At 32.0% G+C, this 13,906-nt stretch overlaps 1 protein-coding gene across 1 annotated transcript in view; it reads left to right on the top strand.

The window, feature by feature from the left end:
* LOC150084358 (hemicentin-1-like) overlaps window positions 1-13,906 on the top strand; it is a 117,100-nt gene that overhangs the window by 51,983 nt on the left and 51,211 nt on the right. The window contains exons 21-26 of the mRNA XM_090376196.1: window positions 1,692-1,811; window positions 1,905-2,072; window positions 3,740-3,865; window positions 5,440-5,724; window positions 5,984-6,103; window positions 11,999-12,169. Of these exons, the coding sequence (XP_090232322.1) occupies window positions 1,692-1,811; window positions 1,905-2,072; window positions 3,740-3,865; window positions 5,440-5,724; window positions 5,984-6,103; window positions 11,999-12,169 (990 nt within the window). The remainder of the gene's footprint in view (window positions 1-1,691; window positions 1,812-1,904; window positions 2,073-3,739; window positions 3,866-5,439; window positions 5,725-5,983; window positions 6,104-11,998; window positions 12,170-13,906) is intronic.

Genomic DNA, 13,906 nt, shown 5'->3' with positions numbered 1-13,906 from the left:
TATTTCTTATTGCATTCATATGCAGTCGACTTAGTGTCAGTATATCGAGGATTTTCACAAGTTTGCCAAATTCCACAACATTCCAAGAACCAGGAGGAATTATAATAAACTTTGTTTGGCAGAATTTTTTTGAATCACTTCGTGCACTTAACTGAGGCTAACAAATATTTAATTCATACGTGTTTTGATTTTTATTGAGATCGATTGATGTAATGAATATTGTTTTTACATCAGTCGACCCCAATAAAGAATATTGCTTAAATAATAGAAAACGAAAGATATTATTAAAGTGTGTGCATGCATAATAATCCATTAGAAATATAATTCCATTTGCTATGTTCTAAAGAAGCAAGCAAGTAAAAGTACGTTCTGGAAAGGTCAAGGCCTTACACAAAGAAATCTTTCAAGTTGATGCTATTACCGCCATTTATCTCGGTATTGCATTACTTCATCCTCACTGCAGCTGTTCGTTAAATTTTGCATTTTCTTCATCGTATGATCTGCTGTAATAAAGAGGAGACGAAACATTTGGCCAAGTCCAATTGTAAACGAATTTATCATTCCAAGAATGCAGGCCGGAAGTGTTAATTTGGTTAATTTTAGTTCATTATTTACTTGTGTGTGATAAATTGTTTCTCTAAATGTTTAAATTAGCTTAATCAGTTGAATTTTATTTTAAATAGAATCTTAGCCAAGTATAATTTGTTTTCTATTTATTTAGAGATGAGTTGAAATAATTACGGGACAAATATTCTTCATCAAGCAATATCCTATCGTCTCTAAATTACTGCCCGCGTATAGGAAAGGTAGATAAAGCTAGGAATGAAGTGAACCAGGCAATATTTTGTATTTATGATTACGAAACGTTTAGATTAATTAAATACTCTAGTTTGTACATTTTTTGAAAGTAAATTTCCAACTAGAAGAAAAGCTTTTATTTATTATTAGTACACTCTTCTGTTAAATTAAGTGAATTTTTGCAGGTTCATTTTAACGTATGTATTTCTCTTTCATAAATTTGTTATTTAAGCTGACTGGTAAAACAAAAATTTGATTTGCAATACCACTATTGCACAAGTAGTCAGATTCTCTGAATTTTGACTTCGTTTGTCATCAGGACAATAATTCTCAGATAAACTTAAAAGTTACTTTATCTTCTGTTGTACGAGAGATAGAAATTAATAAACTCCCATAAGTATGTGTCCATTGGTAATGAAGGGTCGTTTCTGGCTGTTATATCAAGGACGTTAACACTGTTTTCATTGCCGACCGGGCTAGCCGAGTGGGTAAAGTACCTGCCCGGCAACCCAAAGGTCGCGGGTTCGATTCCCGCCTCGGGCTTGGATCAAAGTACTGCAAAAACCTTGGGAGGTGCAATATGGCCACAGAAGCCGATGCGCCAACAACTACCAAATCAAAAAAAAAAAAAAAAAAAAAAAACTGTTTTCATTTGGCTATCCCGTAGTGTTATAAGAAACCTTTTCTGGATGTTTTTGTATATTTTCATTTTTTGACCTAAGAGGATCTCTGCTTTTATCTCAAAATGGTTTGAAGAACTTCAACGATAATTTTGGACATACCAGTTATGGATAAATATTCACTCATTTTTGCTATAAAATCGCTTTGACATCACCAAATACGTTCCATTTAATTATAGTACATTATCATGAACTTATTTTCTTTTGTTGCAGCACCTCCTGTATGGACTGAAGAGCCACAAAATTCTACAGTTATTTTTGGGCAAATGTTGACAGTTGCCTGTAAAGCTGATGGCTTTCCCACCCCTAAGATGGTATGGAAGAAGTTCCGTGGTAAGTTTGAAATCAATTGTGGTATTGTTGTTTGGTTCATTAAACTTTACCACCTTTAGATCACTTTTACGTTCTTCTTTTTCTGTTTGTTAGCTCTGGAAAGAACCTCTGCAGACTATCGAGCCAATACAGTGCAAGGATCAAGTAATGGAACACTCATAATCAAATCTGTCACTGCAACGGATTCAGGAACGTATTTATGTGAAGCTAACAACGGCATTGAGCCAGCACTTAAGAAAATAATTAAGGTTTTGGTAACTGGTAAGAAAATACTATTTATTTAGTAACTCATTTATCAATGATGGAAACAGTGGAACTACAGCAATGAAGTTTTTACCTTTTTGTTCCTTGACCTTACCTAACATTTCCAAGTATTCTTATTGGTTAATTTTTTTCTCAAAGAATTAATTTTATTCTTAAAGAACTTTTTTGGTGTAGGTGTTTGAAGGTATCTGCATTTATAATCAAATGACGATTAATTTGTCTGAGAATTGTGTGAAAGACCATGTGTATGTGCTAAAATATGTTTTAATTTTCGGATTTCGGTTAAATTTTTTTATGAATAACTTGCATTTATTTCAGCCTCTGCATTTATAATATGTAATATATGCTAGAGATTGATATATATTTGTCTCATATATTCAAACATATTTCCAGCAGATAATTATTTTCTATATAGAAATTAAAATAGGTTCATTTAGGATGTAATAATTATCATATTTTATTAAAAATTATGATTGTATTCCTGAACATATTAACAGTTTGATTTGATCTTATTTTCACCCCATAACTATGAGTTTGATCTAAAATCTAGGCTTTATTTTATCCCTTCAGATTTCTTTTTTGTATTTGTTCTTTTATTAATATTTAGAATAAAGCCTGAATATTCTTTAGAATCTCATGAATTATACTAATATGAGAAAACGTTGGCAGTGTATGAGAATATCACAATCCCCGTTTAGTTTAATATCATTAATTTTGATTTTGTTTCAAATGATGAAATAATATTGTAATATAATTTATTATAAGTTTTTGGTTTTTAAATATGAATATTATGTTTATGTACTCGGTAAAAGTTTATTAAATCTATCTTTGTTCTGTGAAATTAAAAATATACATTCTAAAATTCCAGTGACATTCTAAAAATATGTACACGTTTTTGTTTTATAATTTCAATTTATATTCGAGGAATCCCTGTGTATTTGCCTTAAATCTGTTGTTTGTTAAATTTTTCTATTACATAATTTTGAGTAATATTTATAAAAACAATAATTGCTATTTTGTTAGTTTTATAAAGTCATTCCTACTATTGTTTAATGTGTCAATGACATTCTTCATAATATATGCAGCCCTTAGTTTATATATTTATGCAAGTGTGAAACGGAAATTAAAATCAAATTCAACATACATTATCACATTTTTTAAAAGATTACAAGCATTGTTTATGATTTCTTTCGTTGCTACAGGTTACGTTTTTCTTCTGTTTAAAAAAAGAATGTCATTTTTGTTTCTCAAATGATAACCAGGTTTGGTGAATTACATTTAATACGTATAATTCAACCAACGCAGAAATGTTGGTCCTTTTGATTGAAAGACACCACATATTTATATTTTTCGCTTCCATGTATATCATTGTGGAACATTTTGTATAAAACCAGTATTATCTGAAATATATTTTTGTGGTTTTGATTTATACTTCCGTCACTGTGTGGCGCTCGCGTTAGTGATTGCGCAAAATGGTGTTAAAATATGGCGCTGGGCAACACACAATGATTGTAATTCTTACAGTGAAGTCTCACATCCCTTTGTGTATTAACTTCCTGCATTAACCCAGGAAGAGTTCCTTACTTTCATTTTAAGAGTAATTAAAAAGGACACCGAAGTCCGGAAGTGGTGATGCTTCGAATCACTTACATGATGAATGTGAGGACGCAATGGAGTATCACGGACAAACCTTATGACCTACGATCAGGGAATTAAGAATACAAAGATGGGAAGAGCCTTCTGTCATCTCTTAATGTCCCTCTTAGTGTTCTCCAGCTTCTGCAGTGGAGGTAAGTTAATGATAAATATTTGCGTATTATAAGCTATTGTAAATTTTAATTGGTTGGTATGTTTGCTAGAGGGGACGCTGCTTAAGTTGCATTTATAACAAATCCAGTTTAAGCCCAGGTATTAAAGAACCCTCTCCTGAACCATAGGAGTGATTTTTCGAAAAGTGTAAGTCTGTGTTACAGCGGTATTAAATCTGTATTTATTATAAATTAATTGATAATAAATTGTTAAATCGTGTGTACAGATACCTGTCAGACTTCCATACGCATATCATAGAAATATAATTTGACACTTATTAGTATTCGTTTTATATCTACATTTGTAATTGAAACTGGCTAATAATTAGGCAAATACAGAAGCAAATATTAGTGCGGAATTGAAAGAAACAGATGAGGATATTTCGGATTTTCTCTCACGAATATTTCTATAAATATAATTTTATATAAATTAAATTTTTGATTTAAAGCTTATAAATGTTTAATAAAATATTCATCAAGTAATGAACTGTTACAATGCTCTATACACTGTGGTGTGTATAAAGTGCTGTAATAGCTCATTTCTTTATGAATATCACCCTCGAAGAAAAAACGGCTCATTTAAGCCATTAAAGCCGAATAAGATATTCATTTTCAAGCCTGCATCTTTTTAACGGTCTTCTCCGCTGTCATAATTTCATCTATGTCATTACAACTCTGTGATTTAAATTATACTGCACATTTTTTCGGTGTATGTGCATTTTAATTCTACTCCCTCAATATTTGTCATCTTTCACTTCAAAAAGATAAAATATGAATTTTATTGTAATGCAATTTATTAGTTTAATTTTTAAAGCTGTGTTTTGTGTATATTAGATTTCATTCCTTCTAAATTGATTCCACACGAAACAAATATATTACTATTCGATCACAAATTCCTAAAATTGCATTATAGTTAATTTATAGAACGTCCATATCTGTACCAAGTAAATAAATAAGAGTTATTTTTACTGCTGTAAATTATCATTGATGGTTAGGATTTATTTCGAAACATTTTAAGAGAGATAAAACACTTTATAATTCCTCCTTGCAGTGATCAATTTATGATTATAGCTCAATTCTGACTCTACTTTAAGAGTTCATTCGACCGGTTAAATTTCACTTCATGGAAAAGCACAAGAGAAGGGAAAAAACTCAGTATACAAATGGCTAAAAAAAAACTCGGTATATAAATGGCTGTTTTATATACTTCTGTTTTAGTCTTTGAAAGACTGACTCGGGCAGAACCTAGAGTAATTAAAATTGTAATAACGATGCAAATGGCTGATTTTCACTTAAATTTATAATCTTCTGTTAATGAAGAAATCTCCTGAGAAACATGCTGGTTGCAATAGAGTAATCTGTTAAATATTGAGGCGTCGTTCTGTCTTTAATGTAACTTAAATATACAAGGATTGAGTTGATTCTCGCTGGCCACTCGTGAATTTCCTGCAGCCCAATCTCTAGCACTTATCAACTTGATATTAAAATTCTAAGAATACTAAAATTTCTTTATAAATCTAATTATTCAAAGCTAAATGCGTTTCTTGAACTTTTAGGTCCGCCTAAGATTCAGCCCTTCAGCCTTCCACCCTACGCTCATGTTGGTAAGACAACAAAAATCCTTTGTTCAGTAGAGGATGGAGATAAACCTTTCACATTTTCTTGGAAAAGGAATGGCTTAACTATTGGTAACAACAATAGAGCCTTCAAGGTCACTTCACACGATGATTACTCTTTGTTAATTATTGACCCAGTTAGTGCTGAATCCTCAGGCAACTATACATGCGCAGCTAGAAATTCAGCTGGCCAAGATGACTTCACAACGCAGCTAATAGTTAAAGGTAAGTGTATCTGTAACGTCAGTAATACACTGTACACACAGTTGCTACTCCAGGCCATGTGTTAACTTAAAATTCTCACTAAAATCAAATGAGTATCAGTATTGCATTGTAACTAACTATAATGAGCTTGTTTCGATAAATTTAAATATAACTTAAATCGGCAATATACAAAGTCACAGTACCTTTTGTATAATTATACCGGATTTAGAAGATATCATCGTACTCTTCCAACTTGCAGCAAGTATATTTCTGTTTCCAGTGCCTGTAACTTGGATTAAGAAACCACAGCATACCACGGTGCCAACTGGAGAGGTTGTATTCCTTAATTGCGAGGTTACCGGATCTCCAAAACCTACAATTAAATGGTCAAAACTGCGAGGTGAGTACTCAAATATGTTTGAAAACAGCACAGTAATTGCATTTCCTTCTAAACTACAGAAACTATTAATGAATAAAGTTACTTTTGACATATCTAACATTACCTTCGGAGGGCACCCTATGGCTTAATTGCATCTGCATTAATACAGAGAGATCATTTCAAATGGGAACTGATGAAAATTCGAATAAGTTCATTTAAAGAGTGCCAGAAACATGACAAAATGTACAAGTAACTTAATTTTTTCACAAAAATAGTGAAACTGGTCACAATATGGATGAACTTAGTGAAGCATATATGAAAACATTGTCTGCTGCTTGTCGGGAGTAAAGTTAGACATATTGCTTTTCAATTATTCCAGAATAAGTGGACTGTTTTTGTAAGCATTGTCTTTGATAATCATATAAAAAATCTAATGGCTACAAATCTTGTGTAAATATTAAATTATCACTTCAGTTTATTCCATATCCGAACAGGAGAGATAGCTTGGTTACAGGCCCACTTAAAGTATGACTTGTTGCACATCTTGCTGAAACCACGCTTCAGCAATTTCCTCCGTTGTGAAATGTCCGAGAAATTCCTGGACTATGTCATTATACTGCTGAGAGGTTATGGTTTCTATGGAAAAGAAAGGTCGAAGAATCCTGTGGATTCACCCACTAATCTTCAAGATACGTGAAGTTTTGTGCTTCATATACCTTGAAGATTTGAAACTTTTCCTACACTATAGACAAATATTCTGATATTTTATATAGCCAGTCAGAAGAAACCAGACCTCGTCGGAGAAAAAAAGTCCAGTTTAACATATGAGTATCTTCATCCAGTTTTTCCAGTAACCGTCCATATTCATGGCTTCATTTACATGCCATTTGTACGAAAACAGCTTTAATTTCCTCAACGCTGCATGACAACTGCTGTATGACGAGCCCTCCATCTTTTCTCTTCTCTATATGAAAGGTCTGTTATAATTCCAGAAAAGAAAATTAACGCTCTTAATGGTTTATCAAATTTATGTAATTTTACTAAATCAGAGATATCCTGTGAGATCAGAGTTTTAATAGTAATTTTGATTGAATATTTTGCTGTAAGCGTCCAACGAAATATTCAATCAGAATTACTGTTCTCTAAATGTAACTTAAATTATTCGTTTTAAATCTATATAAGGTATTCTTTAAGAAGTACGTTCGTATATGTTTCACTTCATTTCGCTGTAAATAATCCTTAAATTGTGTTCACATAAAAAAAACTTTTGTACTTTAAGAGAAATTTAATTTCTCAAATTATTCACAGTTTTCAAGAATATAAAGTTATAGACGAAAAGACAAAGTAATTGTAAAATTCCCTCAGGAACTAATTAAAAATACTAACAAATGTAGATATTTTATGAAACATCTTATTTATAAGTACATTCTTAATAATAAAAAAACGAGCTATAATTGTTAATTAGTTCTGTCTCATGGGAAGTATTTGAAAATCAGCTAAGCGATAGAGATATATAAATACCACAGTTCTTTCCATAACTGTGGTATTTATATCTCTCTTAATTTACTCTTCCATAAATTTAACAAATAACGTTAACTCTTTTACCGTATATGAATTCTAACTGAACTACAGCGCGCAGTCTCCTGATGATATTCAAAAGTATGCCCACTAACATGCAAGAGCTAAATTTCTTAAACACTAATATATTTTTCTTAGATCTAAATGTCGCAACTTGTTTAAGTTGTGCTAAAATTTCCTTGTTTTTGCTGTTCATTCCAATTAATGTCACAGAATAAATACAGCTCGCATGTTTCTATTTTTGCTACGTGGACGCGTTACATCCTTCCTTTCAAGAATAACAGTCTGTGTATAACTTGCTCATGTTTTCTGTCACTCCTTTGGAGAGAATACCTTGAACAGACACTCAACTGAACAGCTGCTATAATAAGAACTGCAGACAGACAAACTTTTCCTCCCACTATGTCCAATTTGTACAGCAGGTGGGCTTTCTCACAAGTTGTATTGGAAGTTCATTATCCTTTGTTGATGCCCAGTATGAAATAATACACCAGCTTCATCTAACACATGTACGCTTAATGACCACACCTCAGATGAGATGCGAGGAAGTTTCGGGACTTTTCTGAGCTCACTTAAGTCTCAAGCAGAAGGTAGAACTGGAACTAGGGAATTCTGTGCCCCAAGTAATTATTTGGATATACAGTGCCCACCTTGCCAATTAGCTATACCGCATGACTGTCCTATTGCGCTACAGCCAGACACCTCATCCGATACTGACAAAAGTGTAGGGTTCCCGAGTTTGTTTGTTTTTTTTTATTGGCCACTAGGCAAACTGGCCTTTAGAACGTATGCAGCTTGTAGACCACAGCTATCCATGAATTCCAACTGTAAACTAAAGAATATAGAATTCGAATCCCCAAGATGATTTCGTTGTTTTTCCGGACATTAGATTTTGTTAGTTTTCTTCAGTTTATACACGAAACTGTGTGCTTCAAGTAATAAACCCCAATATAATATCAATTTTAAAATATTTTTACAAACAAAACGCATTAAAACTCAAAGCGTAAATTTCTTTAAAATTGGTTAATGTATAAATATTTGTTTAAAAATAAAAGAAATTGTGTTTTTAATTAACTCCTTCAGGATAAATCAATTCTTTGTGAAATACATAATAAATGCATCATGGTGCATTTTCTAACACTATAAAACTCAGTCAGTTCCATTGTGGTTATTTCTCTATACTCAGAAACTTGCTTTTGATTTCAGGAGATATTTTCGTAATATCTGTTATTTCAATAATGAACTCTACTTTTCCATTTCTCAATCTACTCATTCCATGGAAAACTCATACCAAATTTTCATTATACAACAATGTAAACCTGCGCCAGATTTTTATTACCCAACAATGTAAAACCTGCGCCAGATTTTTATTATCCAACAATGCAAAACCTACGCCAGATTTTTATTACCCAACAATGGAAAATGTGCTCTAGTTCTGTTTTTGTTACTATTATTCAACAGTTGAAAACGTAATTTTTTTTTATTATCCAACAGTCGGATAATGAAGGTCTTTACGATGATATTGAGACCCAGTAGTTCTGAAAACTACTTTAGAAATTAAAATATTTTAGAAGCATTTTCATGGATATTTTTAAATACTGCTTCAGTCATGGCGATCTGATACTTTAAAACCTAATAGTTGAATAAAGCGTCTCATTTTCTCTGAAAAATAATTTAATTCCATTTCTTTATAAATCGCATTTATTTTGCTTTTAGTTACTTAGAATAATTTTCTTATGAAAATGTCAAATTAAAACAGCATCTCCAGCGACATTAAAATCTTAAAGATTTTAAACGCATGTTCTGTATTTTTGTTTAACTGCCGCATTGTGCTAATGATTTCTTGCTACTACAGAAGAAATAGAATAGTTTCAGCCTTTTATATAGAAAAGGAGAAAAGAAAGTAAATATTCCAGTCTGAGTGTCTCCAAGTGTAAGTGTTCATCGCGTGTCGCGATAAGTTTTGATCCCCTGCGATTAAAATAATCGATATTCTGCTCGCGGCTTTTTTTACTTTGTTACTTGCAGATTTTATCATTAATATGCAGATGAATTCCTCAGAAATACATCTGAATAATTCACCAGATGCAGAGCAAGTCCTTTTGGCGCATTTATTTTATATGCTTGTCTCGGCCATGGCGGTTCAGAAATTAAAGCATAAACAAAGGAACTTTTTCTTGCGTCATTTTCTGTTTAGGCTTAAAAGATATAAGAGTTATCTTTTATTTACATTGTACACTAGAAATATTGAAACTTTATAATATGCTGTTGTTTTTACTGTGGAATTTCTCGTGAATTTTTAGCTTTTGTTTCCACAAGTTTCGAGATGAGTAGATTACCGAACAAAACCTTAGTGAAGAAGCTGTGACCGAAGTCTGAAAATATAAATCAGCCACCTATTATTTTGAACTGGAACATTTTAAAACCTACGAGTAATGTGGATCCCATATTTAAGATATCTGAAAAGGATACTTGTGTATAAGTAACAATTTACAATTACTGCAGCGTTATCATGAATTTTTTTTCACTGAATTAGTAAATAAATACTTTCCACAGTTTGACAAGAAAAAGACAAGTCTTTTTACAATGCAGCAATCACTGCAATGGTTAGGTTACTTCCACGGATTTCTTTAGTGCTATTTACTACAGATATGAAGCATCCAGTTTCCTTGCTGGATTAAGGCATGGTTCATGTCTTAATCCAGAAACGAGAGTACATTATTTGTGCTCTCGTTAAAAGTGGGAAGATTTATAGACTACTGGGGTCGTCTTTTCTGTTTGAAATGTTACCATCACGAATTATCCAGTACTGCACTATTAATTAACGTTTTTCTTTCCATAAGAAAAATACCTTTTTGTATCACCGTAAGTTAATAAATCAGCGTTTTATAAATATAATAAGTGCCTTGTAAATGTTATTAATATAAAATAACATGATTCTTTCTGAAAAATGGCGTCGGTTTGCAGTGCAAGGTCAGAATAGATGGTTCGAAAGACTAATGTCCTTTTCTTGGCCAAATTGCTTTCACATAGTAACCAAATGTATTTATAATGACCTAAGTTAAGTAATAATATTTTATTCTGTATATATATATGTGTGTGTGAAAATAAAATGCTACGAATCACAGCCGATTTTTAAGTACGAAATGTTAAAAATTAGAGAAACCGCTTAAGACAAAGACTGGTATTCAGCTAAACAGGGTAATGTGAGCAGATTGGTTCGTCGCTGTGTAAAAAACGTTCTGTTGAAATATTTTTAATAAACAAATTCATCTGTATTAACATCCTAACTAACTTCTTTAGACAATAAAAAGAAATAAATCCAAGCATAATAATAATAATCTTTAATAATCCCAAATTCAACACATCTACGTTTCTGTATTCCATATATTGAATTCTGTCTTCGGCCAAAGATTTTTGGTTTTGAAGGCAATTTCATGAGACCACTACTGGCAACTAATTATGCTTTTTGATTTTTTAAAATCCTTTTTAGGTTTGCAACAGTTTTATTCTTTTTCTACCAATAAATTAATCAAAACAGTATTCAGTGTTAAAGGTATGATCTCTTAAAGTTATTTAACTCAATTGAAAAATCTAAGTTAAAAGTAATTGTTTCTCTGATTAATAACAGAGGTTACAAAAGGTACAATTCACATTTTTTCATGAATTTATCTGTATTCTTGGAGTTTGTTCAGTAATTATCCAATTTTAGCAGCCTGTCCAGGCTTGAACTTAACTTTGAATTTCGGAGAATGGCTGATGGAACTCGTACACCAAATAAATGCCAAATGTTAACGCGATCTAATTCTCCTGTCAGTTGCTTGATCATAAAGTTAAATTACTGAGAAACAGCGGAAAGAGAAAGATTAAATTTCTCAAGGAACCTGACATGGTAGTAGGAAATTGGTCATGGTTCCAGTCCCATTTAAAAATCCAGTATTGTCTCTGATTAGAAACAGCAGTGCTGTCCATAGATTAAAAGCACACAAAATTCCATTAAATATACAAATATTTATGTACTTTAAACTGATCATTCTTTTAACTTGATGAGCAAGAACCTTTCATAATAGCTTAACGGACAGTTAACTATTATTAAAAAAAGAGAAGTGCTAACTGAAAGGAGTAGTGTCCACTTCATAAAAAAGATCCATTTTCTTTTTCCCATTATGAGATGCCTGTCATTTACGTCTACTTTTGGTGTAATTTATTAATTCTATTTGTTGTGCTGTGAGAGGCAGTTTAAAAAAATTTTTTTTCATTAAATATATTACATAAATAGCCATTTATTTTTTTTAACGTCAAGACCTGTGTATATTTATTTTTGTATGTGACTTTCAGATCCCTCCGACCTTGCTAAAACGGAACCTGTCAGTTCTAGGGTAATAACCTTCTCAAACGGTACTCTGTCCATACAAAAAACGAAACCGGAGGATGGAGGTATTTACATGTGCGAAGCCGAAAACAGCATCGGTGAAGGACTCAGAGAGGTTGTCACACTTAAAATTCACGGTAAGGTAGTTGATATGGCCCACACACACACACAACACTTACGGATGTCCGTAATTACAGTGATGACACTGCCAGTTTATTTTGATACTTCCTGTGAGGTTGATGAGATTTTATATTGTCTGTTATGTTGAACTGCAAATGCCATGTTTTTTTTTTTATACCACATGTCTGTTATGCTCTTTGTTAGTCTCTAACCCTGTCGATGTATTAAATCTTAGTGCGGCTTGTGGTTATTATTAGCTCTAAATGCCGGAAATGATCTATAAATTATTGTGTCCTTGATGCAGATTCAAATGTGTTATGTACTATAAATTACTTCAAGGAAAATAAAAGAACCATCCTCTGAAGTGTATGGCCCAATTATTCTATTGTTTACCTTGTAGTAACTCCAATCTTCATCCTCTGTTTCAATATCATTCGATTTGTGATATTTGGCTGCACAGTCGAAGCCAAATATTTCATTTTTGCTCCATTTTTACATTGAGTTTTCAAAACGCATTGTAACAATGAGTTGTATGATTAAAAAACCTTCGTGTTTTATGTTTTTTAAAATAGTTTACTGATATAAGTACTTTTATTAGTGTAAATTGTTTGGCTAAAGTTATACATTTATATATGTATTTTTTCTTTTACAGATCTTGTGTTAATATAATAGTGATTTTTAAAGCTTTCTATCCGTGTACCTTAATATTTTTTTTTCCAGATTTTCATCAAATTATCGAAACAAAAAATGGCATTCAAAATATATTAATCATGTTTTCGTTTTATTGCAAAATGTTAATGGTTACACGTGACTTACCTAACATTTTCCAAGTATGATCTCGTAATTTCCATAAAATAAGGTATTTATAAATGAGATCAAAAGTCTCTTAATGAAAAAAGATAATGTTACATATTGATTTGATTGATATGTGATTAATTTTTCATGTTATTTTATGTGCTTAATGAAATGCTTTGTATATGTTTGTGTGTTTGTACGTGTTGCCTATAAAATTAGTATAAATTACATTGAAAAACAGATGAAAGTTTGAAGAACCTTTTATATAAGAAAAACAATTCCATTTTTCTTGTGATTTGATTTGTTTTTGATCTGTGTTTCATTTATATATACTTTAGTATAGGTCGATTTATGATTTTAGACTTTTGGTTGCAGAATAATTATTGACGGATTGCGATTGCTTAGTGTTTATACCAATTTTATAATTAACAGGAAAATCTTTGCTTATTATTCTCATTCTGTGCAAGATTCACGAGTATATTTAACGTCATGAGACAAGTCACAGTAGTGACATGTCTCGTGAACTGTTGATATTGTAAAAAGTTTCTTGAACAGCACTATTTAAGGAGATAATCAGCTTTTAACTTTTCAGATTTTTCCCACCCACTTCCATTTCATTTCGCATTACAAGAGACGAACCCAGATTGGGCCTGCACACGTCAATTATCACTGTAAATGCACTGAGTTCTTATCAGTATTCGTTCGTAGCCTTCACAGCTAAGGCTGCTCTGTATAAGTCACGTGTTATGGCAATTCACGATACATCGTATTTCACTCTGCTATATTATTAATGAACTTTTCCAAGGCTGTTATTATTTTATCTTCAAAATTCTGCTATCTCAGCACTCATGTGAATGTGCTCGTGCGTAGAATTTCCTACCTCAGTTTCTCTTCTAGAGCTTTAGATGTTCTGCATATCCGCGAGCCTTGCCAACTCACGCACACTCATGGCCATATGT

Source organism: Mastigoproctus giganteus, chromosome 6 (assembly GCF_048544385.1).
Source record: "Mastigoproctus giganteus isolate SK-2022 chromosome 6, ASM4854438v1, whole genome shotgun sequence".
Classification (NCBI taxonomy): Eukaryota; Metazoa; Arthropoda; class Arachnida; order Uropygi; family Thelyphonidae; genus Mastigoproctus; species Mastigoproctus giganteus.
This window is presented reverse-complemented; position numbering and strand designations above follow the sequence as displayed.